At 39.9% G+C, this 19,038-nt stretch overlaps 1 protein-coding gene across 1 annotated transcript in view; it reads left to right on the top strand.

Annotated features, from left to right (window-relative positions):
- ADCY8 (adenylate cyclase 8) overlaps positions 1-19,038 on the top strand; it is a 242,822-nt gene that overhangs the window by 193,921 nt on the left and 29,863 nt on the right. The window contains 2 exon segments of the mRNA XM_006156697.2: positions 5,125-5,297; positions 13,214-13,292. Of these exon segments, the coding sequence (XP_006156759.1) occupies positions 5,125-5,297; positions 13,214-13,292 (252 nt within the window).

Genomic DNA, 19,038 nt, shown 5'->3' with positions numbered 1-19,038 from the left:
ACTTGTGGTTTCCTCATCTGTATACCTGACACGTCTACCTCACCTCATGAGAAATAATACTCTACTCAAAAACATGTAATCAGATTAGATGATGTGATATAAACGTGAGGCTATAATAATATAGAGAGTGAAGTATAAGTTAGTTTTGAAGGGGCAGCTTGTCAGTTACTGAAAAAGTGATGATACAAGCAATGAGAGTAAAGAAAGCCATACTCTAAGAACGATTTGAGATGAAATGTAAAGGGTAGAGAAAACATAGGTTTGTGCAATTAATGCAAATCATATGCGCAAACCCAAAGTGTCATTATTTCAAATGTTTGAATGTGATTCTCAGGAGGCTCAGTGGGAAGACTGATCTTAAAATTAAGACCCTTTCTTTTAGGCTCTGACATATATGAGTAAACATTTTTCTGTATTTTTTAGAGTAATCAGAGCTTGCTATAGTTTTAAAGTGTCCCTGAGAGCCAATTTTTTCCACAGACGGATGATTATCTATGTCTTGGTATCCTGGCGTTTGGCACTTTCTCCCTTTTCTTCCCTACTTATCAGGTCCTGCCCAGCTTTCCAGCCTCCTTTTTATCACACTGTTTTGACTGTTCTGAATCCTCCAGATCACTCTCCTTCCTGTCATCTCACATACTTTATGGCATCACCTTAGTACCCACATGCCATCCTTCTCCTTGACTCCCCTGTTGGGTTGTTGGAAAAGTCATGATGCATTTTTGCATAGAAAAATGTCATGACTTTTCTGATGACCTACAAGGAAGATGTTCCTCCCATTCTCTCATACTGCCTTAAGGAGAAAAGACACTATGGTATACTCGTTCAAGATTACTCAAAAGGCCCAACACAGGGCAGGGTGCACAGTCATCTATGTTTCAAAAGAAGACATACTTCCCATGGAGTGGCAAGAAGTAGAAAATTTATCTCTCCATCTGAAACAACCGAAACAAGCAAAATATATGAACAATAGTTTTCAAGACACAACATCAGGCAGTGAAGGATAGTGAACCCTGAAAGACAGGAAGCAGATGAAAGGAGTCCTCTAACTGCCTGAACTTTATTAGTGCTTTAAGGGAGGTTTCAGACTATGGTTCAGGAAGAGAAATCCCAGATGATGGAATATGGTGGAATCCCTGATTTGAAAATACAGAGCTGAAAATCTGGGGAGAGGGAGGTTACTAAAGTTTTCAGGACACTCTACCAAAGAGAAGAAAAAGAAATCCAAAGATCTCCAGAGTTGAATTAACCAGTGCATGAATGTGAGAAAACTAACTGATGCTGGGAAAAGAACCATTTAAAAAGATCAGTGCCTGGAACTCACAGAGCTGAAAATAGTGTCTGTTCCCACAAGCCAGGCCAGAAAACATTAGTATTCATGCGTGGGACACTAGGTCATCAGAAGTGTCTTGCTTCACTGTGTAAAATAATTATTACTAGATTATATGCTTCTCTGATTAGTCTTTTTAAAAATCTTAAAAGTTAGACTTTAAAAAATCAAACTGTTGGGCCAGGAGATGGTGTAGCGGTTATGTCGCTAGACTTCCACATGACCAACCGTGGCTCGATTACTGAGTACTGTGGTTCAAGTACCAGAGCCAGTGACTAAAATATCACTCCAGGTTGGGACCAGCAGGTAGCATGGTAGCTAAGTGTGCTGGACTCCCATGTGGCTGACCGTGGTTTAAATCTTGGACCTGGTGGCTTGCTTTCTCTCTCTCTCCCCATCTCTTCTTCTGTCTCTCTCTCTCTCTCTGGTGAGCTCATGTGCCTTTTAGCAAATTAAAAAAAATCTCACTCTCCCTTTTTGGTCAAATTTAAATAAATAAATAAGTAAAGTCAAATAAAGTAATTCTTTAAAAGAAGAAAGAAAGAAAAGGAAATCACTCCAGGCATGTGTGCATGCATGTCCATGTCCAAGATCCTAGGAGAGTGGAAGAGAAGGGATTGCAGCTGTGTAGCTATTCCTCCCCCCCACAGAGGGAGGTTATTTCTCACTTTCCCTCACTGTCTCTCTTTCTCTCTCCAGCAAACACACACACCTTAAAGAAAAGCCTCTTTAAAAAAATTAAACTGTCTCCAGGAAACTTAATATTTGTCCCAGGCAAATTTCAAGAATATTTATAGGTATATAAACTACCCAGGATTTAACAAGGTAAAGTCACAATGTTTGACATCCTATAAGAAATTACTAGCATCAGAAGAAGGAAAATATGACTGATAATGAGGGTGGGGGAGAAATCAGGCAATAGAAAGCAATCTAACCCAGAATTGACCATGTATTCTAGAATTAGAAAAACACAAATATTATTATAACTGTTTTCCAAATATTAGGTATTCAGTTTGGATCTTTTATATATTTAAATGTGAAAACTATGTTGTGTAAAATGAAAACTACACTAGAAGGGAATAAAAATGATTAGACATTTCAGGAGAAAAATATCTATATACTGCTTGGATGATGTCTTCCACACCTGTAAGTTCAACTGAACAATGCTGAATGTGCATCTTGAGACTTGTCTTTTGAACCTCTGTTAAAGGATGAATCCAAGCTGGAAACCTTAGTGCCAGCTTAGGTTTCTCTCTCTTCCTCTTCACTACATGAAACTAAAACATGTTGTTTAACCTCTAATCTCGCACTAAGTTTATTGGGTATATTGCCTACTTTGCCTTTAAGCCTTCTGTTTTCCTCCATTCATTACAATACATCCTATGCTTTCTCTACCACAATTATTTCTAAATCACTGATTTAATGCATTAAGCATTAAATCCACTTATGACCTCCTGTAAACTGTAGAATAAAGGACAGGTTTCTCAATAGGACATAGAAGAGTTTTAGCAATGCAACAGTTCTTCCTGTATCCACTCTACCATACCTATACACCCCTTACACTCAGGATCCATTCGAGGGACACTTTGGGAACTGGGGAGCTCCTGGGGTAACTCAAAAGAAACTTAGTGATTGCATTGGGTAGAGTCCCTTCCTGTACAGCCTTCTCCAGAAGTGCCTCCTCCCCTCCAAATGTACTTGTTCCTACCTCACCTTCACATGATTGGCAAAGCACTTTCCAGAGGATATTACTGTTTGTGTTTTCATGACTTCTTCATGTTATAGACCATGACTGCCTTTAGGCTTGGTTCATCTCTTATTATTGTTTGAATTTCTAGTGCCTAGCACCATGCCTTGCTTGCAATAAGCACTTGGTAGATTTTTATCATATTTTAAATTCAACTGTTGAGCCTCCATAAGTTTTTGCTCCATGGGCCCAATTATTTCAATGGCTTTTGATCTAACACATGATTTGTAATTTGAATGAACAAAACCATGTACTATCCTTTGTCTCGATGCAAGCAACAATGAAATAGGACCCCTCAGCTCTAGTCCTCTTTCCTTTGACCTTTGACAAACTGGAGGGCCTTGGAAATTTCTCTAGATAGATAAAATAAACTCTGGAAAATAAACTTCTTATCACCTAGTACTTCACACACAGTTTCTTGCAACAAGAGGAGTTACCTAAAAATCTTACCCAAGGAAAAATCCTAAAGGACAGTTGAAGAAAGCTTTCCATTCCATTTGAAACAAAGACATAATTGGATTTTATCTGAGGATAAAGAGACAAAGTAAAAGATGCACCAAGACACTGGGCTCCTTAAGGGCAGAGATAATGCCTTATTCATTTCTGAGTTTGCCCCATGCCCCAGAAAGACAAAGGGCCTTTGCCCTCAATGAGAATTCATTATCCATATTTGTTGCTATCAATATTTGTTGAAGGATGCATGAATGAGTCATTTTGCTAAAGAAGGCAGTAAGCATACCATCAGTAGTTGCTCAGGGATTTTTGGAAATCCTTGCCCATCTCCCCTGCCCATACAGAAATCATTGCTCTGAGTAATGGGAAAGAGAAGACCATCAGCTGTTACACATTTCTCTGTACATGAAGACTAGAAGGGATTTCAGAAGTTATTAAGCCCAGTATTCCCACAAGAGTTGCACTTACGTGAAGAGGTTGTATACAGATGACCCAAATACCACTTTCTATCTGTGAGATCTCTATAAGCTTCAGTTCCTTAATCTATAAGGTGGGAAATATGATTCCCATCTTGACCAGTTATTTTGACTATTCCAACAGAAAATGTAATTGAGATCAACGCAGTGCCACAAAATGAGACTTTGCTAATGCAAGTTTTATTTTCCCCCATATAAAAGTCAGACTTTAAAAATCACCATCCAGAATGACATATTGGGATACTTCTCTAAAGGGAATAGGCTGAGAAACTTCCCAAAGAAGGCTGAAATCTGGCTGAGCAGCCTGACACCCAGGGACTACTCCATATTCTAGCTCTTGGGTGATTCCAAATTTGCTATTTGAACAGTTACTTCCAATACGGGATGATTGTCGGTGTGCTGTCTATGCAGGATGCTATGGGGGAAAGAGGATCTGGAAGCACCTGTTGATACCCAGTAAAGCTTCCCAAAGAAAAGGACACCTGAGTAGATATTTTTCAAAGTAAGCCCTAGTCACATTGATGAGAGTTGAACAGGGCCCTAGGGAGGCAGAGCACTTAAGAAATGAGAGAAGGTTTCAGAGAGTGAAAGGAAATCTGATACATCCTGGCCTCTTGAGCTTTTCTATTCAGAAGGGAGCACATATTTTTGAAAGAATGAAAAGCAATGAAAGGAGGTGACACAATCAGATCTGTGTTTTAGAAATCCTAGGTGGAGAATGACAGTGCATGTTGAGTGGGGACTGGGCCTAACATCAAGCAGAACTGCCAGAAAACTGTTCAGTGCTATCAGTGAGAACTAAGAGAGAAACAAGGTGGGAAGAGAAAGCAGGACGATGTGAGATCTGTTGAGGAACCAGAATCTAGACTTACGATGACCTGAGTGTGGAGTGTGGGGAAGAGAAAAGCAAGGTTGAGACTTGGGGAATGCTGTGGATGGTCATATCATCACAGAAAGAGCTTAAGTTTGGGGTAGGAAAATAAGGAGCTCAATTTGAGACTCATCAAGTTTCAAGAGACCCTGAACCCTCCTGATGAAACTGCTCAGTAAGCATATGTATGAGGAGACCTTCTGCTTTCATAACTGGGGAAATCTGACCACTGTGTTCTCCATTTCAGTACTTCGTCTTCACGGGGGTGTTGGCCATGGTGACCTGTGCTGTTTTCCTCCGACTTAACTCCGTCCTGAAGCTGGCAGTGCTGTTGATTATGATTGCCATCTATGCCCTGTTGACCGAGACCCTCTATGCAGGTCTCTTTCTGCGTTATGACAACCTGAACCACAGTGGAGAGTAAGTGCCCACCCCTGCCTGTTCAAAAGTGTTCTACTCTGAGGGGAAGTGGAACCATTGGGAAAATAATCAAGGTAGGGTTACTAAAACTTGGAGACTGATTCCATATTGGCCTCAATCTCAGCTCAGACCATCTCTAGCTTACAGGTCTATGCAAAATCCCCACTTTGCAGTTGTATCATCTATAGGAATTACGTATTCATTAGTTAATTAAATCTTGTAGTAAATAATAGCTACATAGTACTTCAGGTTTCCTCCAAATGTAATAATCTATCATTTCTTCAACTTCAGTATCTCCAAGGTCTATAGTTTCCAAAAATAATTTGGTTATAACAATATTAATCACAGCAGCTACTCTGTACTGAGCACATATATGCTTTGCATTGTATGATTTTTGAAATATAGAAAAATATTTTAAAATAATGTCCATGCCTAGATATTTTAGAGGAATAAGCCTGAGGCAAAGTAAGTACTAAGGCAATCTAGGGCAGTGAAGTGAGGGAGAAAGAAAATCAGGAAGGAATGGAAAGGAGACAAATGCAAGCCAACATCTTGTTATGCTGGCAATGTGAGTTTTGAAGAGATTCAGCGGTGCCTTGGAAGATTCACTCTCTTAGCCAATTGAACGTCTCTGAATAGACTAATAGACTGCAAAACAGGGACGAGTGTCTCAGGTCCGAGAAGGCAGAGGAACGTGTCTCCCATTGCTCACAGTTTGCTCTCTGACTGTAGTTCCTGGGGAGGTCACTTGGCCCCTTCCACAACCTCATGGGAAACCAGACCCTAACAGGAAGTAATGGAAAGAGCCCGACATTGATGCGGGCCTGAATGGCCTCAGGTGGAGGAAGTACATAGGTCTAGGTAAAGCCAGAATACGTGGCCAACATTCTAAAAGAAAAAATAACTCAGGAAGCCTCAGAAACTAAAATTATGAACATCTAAGAACTAACTCCTGAAAATAAATAATGCTGACAGTTAGTCATATTTACCTCTATACTTAAAAAATAAGATATTTCAGATAGTTTTAAAATTCCCTTTCATCATGTTATATTCTTTCTTTTAAAGGCCAAGTCTTACTACATTTAATAGATCTCTTTCCCACCCATGTTTATCAACATATATTTAACTATGTTTTTCCTCTCTTTTTTTATTTTTTGGAGAGGTTTTCACTATAGGGCGCGTGCGCTTGCCAGACAGACAGAGAGAGACATAGAGACAGAAAGCGAGAAATCACCCCCCAGGGGGGATGGTCACGCCGCAATCCCTTCTCCTCCATTCTCCTTAACTATGTTTTTGTCTATAAATTATTTATAATAATGTTTTGGTGTCATATGATACTGCATTTTTAAAATCAAGCTAGGTTGCAATCTATGGATCTAATTCACTTTTTTTTTCTTTTAAAGAACTATTTTATTAACCTTATTTATTTATTTATTTTAATTTGAACAGAGAGGAATAGAGATAGAGTGAGAAAATGAGAAAGCAAGCTGCCAGGTCTGGGAATCGAGCCATGGTCGACCATGTGGGAGTCCAGCACCCTTAAACACCACACCACTGAATCTAATTCACTTTAACCGTTGTCTGTACGTATAATGTGAACCTACAAAAATACATTTATTCTTGGAAAAATGTAAATATACTAACAGATATTTAGGCTGTTTCCTTACCAGTGTTCCCTATTATAAAAATGTTTCAGTGAGCAAAGGCCTCAGTTTGTTGATAACTACAAGGGACCACTCTAAACAACTTTCTCCTCGGTGTCAGAGAGGAAGTAGGGCCAGTGCAGAGTGGAGAAGAGTACAGCTGATGAAGGCTGGGCGTGGTCTCTGAGGTGTAGGAAAGGTTGATGTGCTACACAATATTGAAGTGCTGTGGAAGCCTGTTTTCATTATTGGAGAGCATGATCTAGATAAGTGATCCTAATTCTACTTCTATGGCACTGAATTAAGAAATGCTCCACTCACCTTGAGAGGCTGAGGATGATGGATGGGAAGTTGGCTCAAGCTTGAGTACATGCAATGTTTGTGACCATATTTTGCAATTTGTAAGTGAGAGTGGTGAAGTCCACTTGGTCCAGATGAAGTGGTCTCTATCATAGACCAAGGTAAGCTCTGAAATGCAGGTCTTGGATATTTCTGCAGGATAAATCCATCCTACAGCCTGCTTTGTTTTTGTTTTGTTTTGTTGCTTTTTGTTTTTTTTTAATTATTTTATTTAACTTTATTTATTTTATTTGCTTATTTATTTTAATTTGGCCAGAGAGAGAGAGAGAAAGAAAGTGAGAAAGCAAACCACCAGGTCCAGGACTCGAACTGCGGTCACCCATGTGGGAGTCTAGCGCCCTTAACCACCACGCTACCTGCCAGCCCCTGTTTTTTTGTTTTTTTTTTTTTTTTATAGTACAACAAGTAGGAGTAGTGATTAGAGAGGATGCATAGGCCTAGCTATGAGAGCTTTGTAGGGGACAAGAGTGGATTCAGGAAGACCAGATAGAAGACAACTGCAACAGTTGGATTCACAGAAGACCCCACACTAAGAAACACCCTGTTCTTAGTTTAATGTTCTACTGTCACCATCTTGTAATTCTAAACACAATTTTCTAAGGATCTCCTTTTTCACTGAGTCTCACAAATTATAGAGCAGTTCTGACGCTTGCCTTCATCCACATGAGTGAACAGCCAGGGAATCGCCCATGTGTAGGGTCAAAACCAAATGACATTGGTCCAGCATCATGTAATCTTCATCCATTCGTCCATATATCCATTTTAGTTTAGAACTAATAACTAAACTAAAAATTTGAAGTCAGTTACACAATGAAAGCTCACAATTTGTGCCAGAGATGTGAGTTCTTATTCTGGCTGTGACACAAATGAGTTGTGTGATCTTGGGCAAGGGATTTCTCTTCTCCAGGCCTCAGTCTTCTGCTTGTAAAACCAAAGGCTTTTAAGGAATATTCATTTGTATATGGTACCATAACATGGAATAAAATGCATCTATGAAGTATATATTGTAAAGTAACTAATTACATGGAATTGCTTTCATAAGCTATTCTAAGTGCAAAAGCAGTTTGCAGAATAGTACAAACCATTCCATCCTAAAGTTGTAAACATATTTTTGCATGGGGGGAAATGAAATGGCATTTAGTTGACTTCCAAATTTTAGCTATTGTTTTCTCAGAATGGTAAACTTAAGAACAATTTTTATTTACCTATTTGTGAACTTTTATTAGTTTTAAAAGTTATTACAATTAGCATAAACATGTATATAATGAGTAACTCTCAAATTAAATATTGATTTTTGTGATACATCAGATAAGATGGTTTCTAAAACTTGTTATACCCCTGAGATAAACATTATCTTGCATGTGTTTTCATTTAAATGTTGTTTCTATTAGCAATGGAGATGGTAGTATTAATCTAGCAATTTTATTAAAACAAACAACTCTTTTCAAAATATCCTTAGTTTTAAGTTCTTATACTCTATACCAAGCAAATAATTTTATTATGGTCTATATTTCAGTTATTTGGCTCTCTCTGAAAGTTCTTCAAAGAATCATAGAATCTACTAAAAATAAAAAAAAAAATTCAAATTCTAAATTCAAATCAGGATTTTTGGTTTTTTTGGATGTTGTTCAGCCTAGCTGACTTACAGTGCATATTCTATAGTCTCTACTCAGACTATCTCCTTTTTTCCCTCTGAAAAACAGCTAAAGACTCAAAGACTGTTCATAATTTTCTTTAACGTTTTCTTCTCAGTTTGGTCTAGTCATCTATTTTTGGTCAATCACTACTTTCAAAATGATTCAAGACGTATTTATGTTTTCCCTTGAAAAATGTATTTCAAACAAGAAATTGCTGAGCTTAAAAATGTCTTCTGCATCACTAAGAAAAGGGTATCAGAAGTGCCAGGCAGATTTGCAAAGATCATCCAAATTCAACAATGTAGATGAGTGATTTTTTAAAAACACTGCCACTGGGCCAGCAGGTGACATGGTGGTAAAGACACTGGATTCCCACATGCCTGACTGTGGTTTGAGTCCTGGACCTTCTGGCTTGAAAAATCACCCCAGGTGCTTGTGCATGCAAGCTAAAAATCCCAGAGGAGAATGGAGGAGAAGGGATTGAAGCATGGCCATCTCCCGGGTTGGGGAGGTGGGGATAATTTTTTACTTTCCTTCTCAATCTGTTTCTGGTAAGCTCATGCATCCTATGGCAAAAACCTAAAAATACATAGTAATAATAATAAAAAGCTCCACTATCATGAGCAAAATTATATGCTGGTGCTTCTCAGAGTAGCAGGAGGAAATAGACTGGGCATTGTCCAAGTACACTGCCATTATTCCCTCAGTCAATCCTCAGTTATGGGGATAAATGCTATTAGAGAAGTTCATAGGTGAGTAAACTGAGGTTTGAAGATATTAAATGACTTGCCCAACATCAAATGACCAGTCAGTATCCAAACTGCGATTGTAATGTGGGTTTGCCTAATTCCAAAGCTCACTTTCTTTAATAATTTTTTCAGGGGTCAACAAACACTGGGGGCTAGAGAATTAAGGGACATGAATGAAATAAGTATGGTAGTGAAATGTGCTCATCCTCCCCAAGAACAAGCATGGTGATGACTGTGAGTGAATTAATGGGCCAACAAATGAATGAAATCATCTCCAGATGGTTGGGATGACAGTCTGAGACTCACAGTCCAACCCCCTACACTTTCAGCACTCATGGTGGACAGCTCCATTAGAGACTAGCACTCTCCTATTGAGTCTGCATGCAGCTTCAAACAAGACATACGCCATCTACTTACTATACTAGAGACGTGCAAACCAGCTATCTAAGTATAATGTATGTCTGCTACCATTAACATTCTAACTTTTCCTCAATATCTTTTAAGATTCCACTCTTAAGCCAGCAGGTGTCATAATGGTTACATCACTGGAATCCTATGTAGTTGACCACGGTTCAAGTCCTGGACCCTGTGACAAAACTCACACTTAGCTCATGAGCATACATGTGCAAAATCCCAAGAGAAAAATGGAAGAGAAGAATAGCTCATGTGCATACATGTGCAAAATCCCAAGAGAAAAAATGGAAGAGAAGAAATCATGACATGGCCATCCCGCCAAGGGTGATTTCTCTTTCTGTCTCTCTCTCTCTTATCCCACCGGGGTGATTTCTCTTTCTGTCTCTCTCTCTCTCTCTCTCTCTCTCTCTGTCTGGCAAGCACACACACCCTAATAGTAAAAATCTCTTTAAAAACAAAAACAAAGATTCCACTTTTGGGTCTTTCTTGAACACCCAGCCTGAGTTACTTTGTCTTCCCATATATTCCCATAGCAGCAAGAATGTATCCCTGTCATAGAGTGCATTATATTATGAATTATCTATGTATTTTAATCTCTGCCTTACTGCACTGTTTGGATGACAAAGACAATGAACCTTACTCATCTCTGTATCACAGCATACTTTTGGTACACAGTAGATGCTCAATAATTCTGTGTTTCTCTGGGACTATAAAAAAAGAAACATAATAATGAGTATCATCTATTATTAGCATATTAGCGTTTCTCCAAGGAAAAGCAGATGGAACTAGAAACTCACAGATCTGGATCTTGTTCCAGCCCACAAGGTTCTTTGGTCCTTCTGATCCCTGTATGCATAGTACCTCCCTAAGGGAATGTGTATTTCCATTTATAAGTTCTGTCCTATCAAAGTGATCTTACTGGGCCTACTATGAATTAGATGGGTCTCTTAGCATAATGCTAGATGAGAAGCTAAGCTTGACAGCTGATTTCATGCCCATTTTCCTGGGCCCTGTGCTTCTTCCTGTCTCCAGCAAGAACAGAAAATGGGAGGTTTGTGATTGCCTTGAAATAGCCATATCAGTGCTCTCTTACTCCTTTCTCTACCCATGCATTTCATCTGTGATGGTCCCATTGTGTTCTTAAGCCATATCAGTTGCTTCTGAATGAGTTCTGAATATATGTATGCATGTAGTTAGGAGGTGATTAAACAAAGAAGTGATATTATATGGTTTAGTGATAAAAATTATTCTGACTCCCAGGTAGAAAATAGATTGTCGACCAGCCAGAATGGTGCAGTGGTACCATGATGGTTTGCCATACAGCAAAGTCCTGAGTTCATGTACTGAGGTTTCCCTTGTATACATACGTGTGACCCTGACTGGCTGAGGCTAGGGATGAATTGTGGTGCTGAGTCCCAGTTACACTGTGGGTTTCTGTCCCTTTTTTTCCTCAATAAATAAATAAATAAATGAACTTTAAAAATAAACTGTAGAAGATAATGTTAGGAGACTGTGAGATAATGGTGCATATACTGAAGTGGTGGAGCTAGACATGTGGAGAAGCAGAAGATCTGGTGGTACATTTTGGTGGTAGAGGGGACAAAATTTTGGTTATGGGTAAGCGGGTGGAGAGATGTGACTCCTTGTTTTGTTTTTGCTTTTGGTTCAAGTACCTGGGTGAATGGATGAGGGGTGTTGCCTGAGATAGAGAACCTGGGGAAAGGCTTTAGGCTGGCCCAAAATGAAAAAGGAAAGCTTTCAAAATAAAATAAGGGAGGTCGGCAGGTGGTGTAGTGGTTAAGACACTGGATTCCCACATGGATGGCAATGGTTCAAGTCCCAAACCTTGCTACTTGAAAATCACGCTGACCATATGTGCATGCATGCCCAAAATCCCAAGAGGAGAATGGAGTAGAAGGGACTGTGGTGTAGCTATCCCCTTTGGGGAAGGGTATGATTCCTCACTTTTCCTCTGTCTCTCTTCAGTGAAATCATGTGCCCTATGACAAAAGCCTAAAATAAATAAATAGCTAATAAAACAAGGGATTCCCTGGATCTTTTTCTGAATTCCTTTTCTGGCTGAAAGTCATGTCAGCATTGAAATATACCCTAACAGCAAGACCAGCAGATGACATAATGGTTCTATCACTGGACTCCCACATAGTTGACTGCAGTTGGAGTCCCAGACCTGGTGGCTTAAAACTCACACCAGTCATGTGTGCATGTATGCTCAAAATCCCAAGATGAGAACAGAGGAGAAGGGATTATGGCATTGTCATCCTCCCTGGGGGGTAATTTCTTGCTTTCTGTCTCTCTGGCAAGTGCACATGCCCGATAGCAACAAGACTCTCCCCACCAAAAAAATAAAATAGAATATATACTAACAGCTGAACATCTTCAACTTCTTTCAGCTTGAACTTCTAGAGATCCAAGGACAGCCCAAGTCAGCAATGTCCCCGTCATGGCCCCATGGGACTGTGAATTGAGTGTTAAGGGTTCATTCTGGGAAGAGAGGGTACAAAGAGAACAAGGTTTTATGAAAAGATATAGGAATTATAATAGGGTAGTAGTCTCCCAACTCATAGAATTGATTCAAGTATTAAAAGAATAAATATAATAATTAGAGCAGTGTTCAATTTCTATAATTTTTATAAGACTATTTTTTAATGCACTTAGAACAAAGACTGCCATATAACAAGCATTGCATACCCATCTCTCAAACAGATGAAAATATTAAAAATGGAGGAAGGAGGGAAACTTTTCTTCACATGGATTTTTGTGATGAAAAAGTATAAAAACTCTTTGAAATATATAACTGCTTTACAAGTAGAAAGCATTATTATTAATCTGAGTGCGTCAAGAAGCCAGACTCTAGAATATCTTTTACTAGCCATGCCCTGGGAACCTTGTGCCCTTAAGGGAAAACTGACTTCTGAATTAGCCAACGTGCAAATCATCAGAGCAGTCCTTCTCATGCAGTGGTTGCTCAAATAACTTTTGTTTCTTATTTTTTATACCACATCATGGTGAATATCAATTTTCTACAGTCTCTTTGAAGCCCCTAAATGGCCATTGGTAACCATGCCACCATGTTACCTTTCTTCTCCCGACAGAGATTTCCTGGGAACCAAGGAAGCATCCCTGCTGCTGATGGCCATGTTTCTCCTCGCTGTATTCTACCATGGACAGCAGGTAACCTAGCATCTTGCTCAAGCTCCCCTAGCTTACCTGGAATTTCCCATTGCCATAAAACTGGCCCAAAGTCTTCCACTATTTCCTATAAGAAGTAACTATTAGCTATTTGTAGCAAATTGTGAGTCTTAATGACTTGATTCTTAATAAAGATCATAGGATGAAAACTAAGCTAAAGAAGATCACTTGATATGCCATGTGTTTTTAATACCTTTTAGGTGCATCTTTCAAAAAGATCATTGTTTAATAAAAGTTTTCAATTTCTGCCTGAGGCAAATGAGGTCTTTCCCAATTATACAGCCTGAATAAAATCTTTATTGTAGAAGTTGTGTACTGAGTTAGGTAAATATTAAGATTTGAGCATCAGCTGATGCCAGAGTTTCTTGTTTTTTGGTTTGGTTTGGTTTGGTTTGGTTTGGTTTGGCTTGCCTGGCAGAAGGTGCCACCGTCCATTCTCCATTTCAGCACCCCATCAAGATTTTCTGCACTCAGTGTGTTCTTCAAGCCACCAGGGCTGAGATTCACACAATGTGGTTGGCCATGCGGGATCTGGCTCTGTTAATTACTAGGCCAGAGTCAGAGTTCTAACTCCAGCTCTTCCTTTCAGCTGTGCATGTGGCCTTGGGCAAGTTACTTATGTCCCTGAGCCTCATTCTCCTCAACTCTAAAATAAAGTAATAGTGCCTAAGTAGGGCTATGTTAATGAATCGATTGAAATTATTGTTCACAGCAGTTTGTGGGCTGCCTTGTGGTGTTCAGGAGCTTCATTATCAATTTGTCCTCGTTAGATACAGTGCTGCCATATTGAATATTGAGTCCACTTTCTATGAGTCCCTACTCTTTACCAGCTTCCAGAAAGGGCTCTGTGGGCAGAATCATACAAAACCCAGTGTCCTAGAGGAGAGAGGACCCTAAATAATACAGAATATTATTAATATAATAATACAGAGGACTCTAAATAATACCCTAAACGTGTAACACCCTTCGTCTGGGGACTTCTGGAGAAGAAATTGTTCTCTATGGGAGCACCATAGCAGGCTTTACCTGAGAGGTTTGCCTGTTCTCAAAGACAATCAGGTGGACGCCAATCACGAATGTGCATCACCTGGGGAGATTTTCACTTCCTGGTAGAAACCATGCCTCCCTTCCATCCTCACTGCTGTGTTCTAGATCCCAGCTCATCTTCCTTTGGGCTGTGCACACCTCAAAAAAAGTAACAAGAAACAGAGAAAATCAAAACAAAAAGACTGCTAGCCAGAGCAGAAATAGAAACATATGATTGGGAAATCACCATGGAAACAGGGAGGCAACAACGCTTGGGAAACCAGGGATGAAGCCACCAAAAACCCCCAAGAACCTAGAGATATGTGCATAAAGTTGTGTGTCATAAAGGGGGTTTGGTAGACTGTAATTAAGAAAGAGATGAGTAATAGAGGAACTTGGCCACTGAAGGCAATTAAGAAAGAGTTCATGTTTATTGAGTTCGTACTATGTGCCTAGCAGTTTCCCCCTGTGATTTCCTTTCATCCTACCAATGAGCTGGATTGGGAGTCATCATTCCTGTTTCACGGATGACAAAAGTAAGGCCACTCAACTACCAAGTGGGAGCACTAAAATTCAGTTAAATCTCCAGAGCCTATCCTTTCTACCCTGCTAGGGTGGAGTAGAACAAATACACCGTCTGCCATACAACACCATGACCCAGGGCATCACTCCTGCACTGTGCCTTTTACCTGCTTTAACATTTTAGCTCGAGTTCACAATGCAACAATAAGCTAATGGTCCAAGTCCAGCCATTTTCAGAATTCCTATCTCTAGGTCCTTCTGGCTATCTGTGAAAACTGGGGTCCTGTCTTCCACATCTCAATGGCTTCCATGTATAGAAGAGAACTTCTTAGTCTAGCCTGCAAATGACAATCCACTCGAGAGTTCTGAAGGTAGACACACACAGGTGATTGTACAGTAAAACATACACTCATTCTGTCACACACAGATTTGAACTGACAAGTGTGAAATCCCCAGAAACAGCTGGGAGAACAAATTCAGGGTGCAGGTCCTCATTCCATAATAAGAAGGATTCATCTGTCTCTCTGTCACCTTAAGGAATTACTTTTCAGCTGGCATTACCTCCTTGCTCAAATGATACCCTTCTAACATTCTAATTCAATTTATCCTGTTCTCCATTTGTCCTGGGCAAGCAGATAACCTGATCATGTTAAGATTATGTGTAAAGAATATATACATACTTAGTGAGGGTCTGAGCTAATGGACTTAAGAGAGGAGTATGTGGTATTAGGTATTTTTATTTATAAAATAAAGTTACTTTACTTAGGAGAGTAGTATTTATTACTTGGTATTTTTCTATTTTACTTCTAACTAACAAATGACGTTGAAATTACATAATCACATCCCAAAACTGTAGAAGTTACCAGTACAGGCTTTGAAATTGGGCAGATAGTCTTCAAACTCCATCACTTAGCATGTATATGACCTTAAACAATTTATTTAACTTTCTTTCTTTCTTTATTTTTTTTGGAGAGATTTTCGCTATAGGGCACGTGCGCTTGCCAGACAGACAGAGAGAGACTTAGAGACAGAAAGCGAGAAATTACCCCCCAGGGGGGATGATCACACCACAATCCCTTCTCCTCCATTCTCCTCTCGGGATCTTGGGCACACACGCATACGCGCCTGGCATGAGTTTTAAGCCACCGGGTCCAGGATGTGAACCGCGGTCAACTACGTGGGAGTCTGGCAACATAGCCATTACGCTAACTGCTGGTTCCCAACAATTTATTTAACTTTCTGATTCTCAGTTTTCTCACCTATTAAATGGACATGATAATAACAGGTTCTATGTCATAGGGTTGTCATCATACAACATGAGAATGTTCCAAATGCTCTAGTTCCACTCACTTTCTTCTGTGTGCTCCTGCTTCCTGGGAGGCTATCTGCAGGATTGCCTCACTTTAGATGACAGCTATCTATAGCATATCTCAGGGTCCTGTTCATTCCCGATCAAGTCTCCCCACTCCTGGGCTTGTTACCTGCTTCTATTGGTTTCCTTTTGTGACTCAGAGGCCTTCCATTTTTAATGAAGGCTGAATAATACCCATTGATGGCTGGTACGCAAAAGTGTCCAGTGGGAACACATGTAATTATATATCTCCAGAGTAATGGAGGTGGTTACGTAACCAAATAATTGGGAAGTTCTATTTTGCACATAGGTGAAGTGATATGCCAAACACTTCCTCCTCCTCTGAGACAGGTGAATGTTCTGAACTTTGGAGAGGGAGAGCAAAGGGTCGAATATCTCCCGCCTCATGCCTGTTACGCTTGCAGCCCTGGGAGTCTGGGCTTATCTCAGTCTCCATTTACAGCAGAGGAAGGCACATCTGCACGTGTAGACAGAGATTATCATAGTCATGTCTCCAGTCACTCACTTCCGGGTCTGAAAATGACAGGCACCAGTGATTGTGAGGCTCAGAAGGAAACATGTGGACCAGCGAGTGGTGTGGTGATTAAGGCTGCTCGGTCTCATATGGCCAACTGGGCAGTTCAAGTTCTGGACCCAGTGGCTTGAAAAACACACCGGATACATGTGCGTGTGCACCCGAAATTCTGAAAGGATGGGGAAGTGAAGGAGAAGGGATTGCAGTGTGACCAGCCTTCATGGTGGGTGTTTCTTACTTTCCCTTTCCTCTCTGTCTCTCTCTGGTGGGTGCAGGTGCAGGTGCCCTCTAGCAATTATTTTTTAAAGTTTGAAAAAGAAGGAGACCCTCAATAATCTTGCCTGAGTCCCACTGATGCGACGTTGAGAATGGGTGGCCTTGAGAGACAACTCCCAAAACTGCCATTTCTTTACCTGTAAAGTGAAAAGAATACCGGTTTTCTGTCAGGAGTTGGAATACAGCTTAAGGAGGTCATGCACATATGGTGTAGCCGTCAGGAATCACAGCTTATAGTCAAAATGCCCTCAGTTCAAAGCCAGTCTTTTCTTGGGAAACCTTAGAAAGGCTACCTCTCCTGGGACCAGCAGATGGCATAATGGTTATGTCACTGGACTCCCTCATAGTCGACTACGGTTTAAGTCCCAGACTCAGAGTCTTAAAACTCACATGGGGTGCTGTATGTGCATGCTCCAAATCCTGAGAGGACAATGGAGGAGAAGGAATTGCAGCATGGCTATCCCCCCAGTGGTGATTTCTCATCTTCTGTCTCTGTGTCTCTGGCAAGCTCATGTACCCTATAGCAAAAAAAAGTCCAATAATAATAATAATAATAATAATAAAGTCTGCCTCTCCTTACTGTGCTCCTTCCCCTCGCCTGGAAATGGAGGTAATAAAGTACCTGCCTTGCTGAGTGGAAAGGGTAAATGTGCTTCAATGCCTATGAAACACAGAGGTACCTGGTCCAAGGCAAGCTCTTGGTCATACAAGGGGCTTCAAAAAGCTCACAAAAAAATGCACAGTATATAAAAATTATATGGATTTCAAAAGCAATTTTAACACCAAAATAAACACGCACTTTACATCCATTTTTCCATAGTTTTTGCAGTTTGCTGTTAATAACTATTACATGAAGAACCTAGCACAAAACATGAACGATATATTAGTTCCCTTAGTCTTTTCACAGAGCCAGTTCCTTAACAGCAGGGAAGAAAGTGCACTTGCAATTCCATAGACAATTTTTGAGCAAATGCTGAAGAATTTGTACTTATAAAAAAAAAATCCATATCTTGGAGCCAGCATACAGTAGTCCATGTTTCTTTAATTAGATGTGATTGGGGGATAGGGTTAGCCTTGGATTTTTAGAAGAAAACCAGAACCCAGGAAGAATGACTTTCCCAAAACCACATAGAAACTTGGCAAAACAAATAGAAGTTTTTTATTATAACTTGCTGCCTACATCCATAATTTTTCATTTTTTTCTTATGGAAAATTTTAAACATCTTAAAAAGTAGATAACATAGTATTACAAACATACAACTGCAACAGTCATGTCTAGCCTTGTTTCACCTTTATCCCTATTCGTTCATTTCATTGTCCCTTACCCCAATTCTTCAGAGGCAAGTCTCAGACATCCTATCACTTCATCTGTAAATCCTTTAATGTGTATCTGAAAGATAAGTGGTTTTAAACCTAATCACAATATAATTAACACACCTTTGAAAAGAAACAGTAATTTATTAATATTGTCAAACCTCTAGGTAGTGTTTGCATTTCTTAATTAGCTTATAATTGTATTTTTAAAGTTTGTTTGAATTAGGATCCAAATAAGTCTACATAGTGCCTGTGGTTGCTATGTCTCTTGAGTCCTTTTTTAATCTATAGAATTACCCTTTATCTTTCTCCTTGCAATACTTTGCAAGCCCCATCTGACCTCTGTGTCTCTCAGTCTAGTTTGTTGATTGCGTTGTCAAAGGTTATTTTACATTCTTCTGTCCTTTGCTTTCCTTGTATTTATAGTTACGTCTAGAAGCCAGGTTCAATATTTTTTTACAAAATAAAATTCAGGTATTAAAAAAATGGTCCAGGGAACCAGCAGTTAGCGTAATGGCTATGTCGCTGGACTCCCACGTAGTCGTCCGTGGTTCGCATCCCGGACCAGGTGACCATCCCCCCTGGGGGGTGATTTCTCACTTTCTGTCTCTATGTCTCTTTCTGTCTGTCTGACGAGCGCACACGCCCTATAGCGAAAACCTCTCAAAAAAAAAAAAAATTTCCAGCCTTGCACTTTTTTTGCC

The sequence above is a fragment of the Tupaia chinensis genome, unplaced genomic scaffold (assembly GCF_000334495.1).
Source record: "Tupaia chinensis unplaced genomic scaffold, TupChi_1.0 Scaffold000513_1, whole genome shotgun sequence".
NCBI lineage: Eukaryota > Metazoa > Chordata > Mammalia > Scandentia > Tupaiidae > Tupaia > Tupaia belangeri.
Note: the sequence above shows the minus strand (reverse complement) of the source record. Positions and strands in the feature narration are given on the sequence as shown.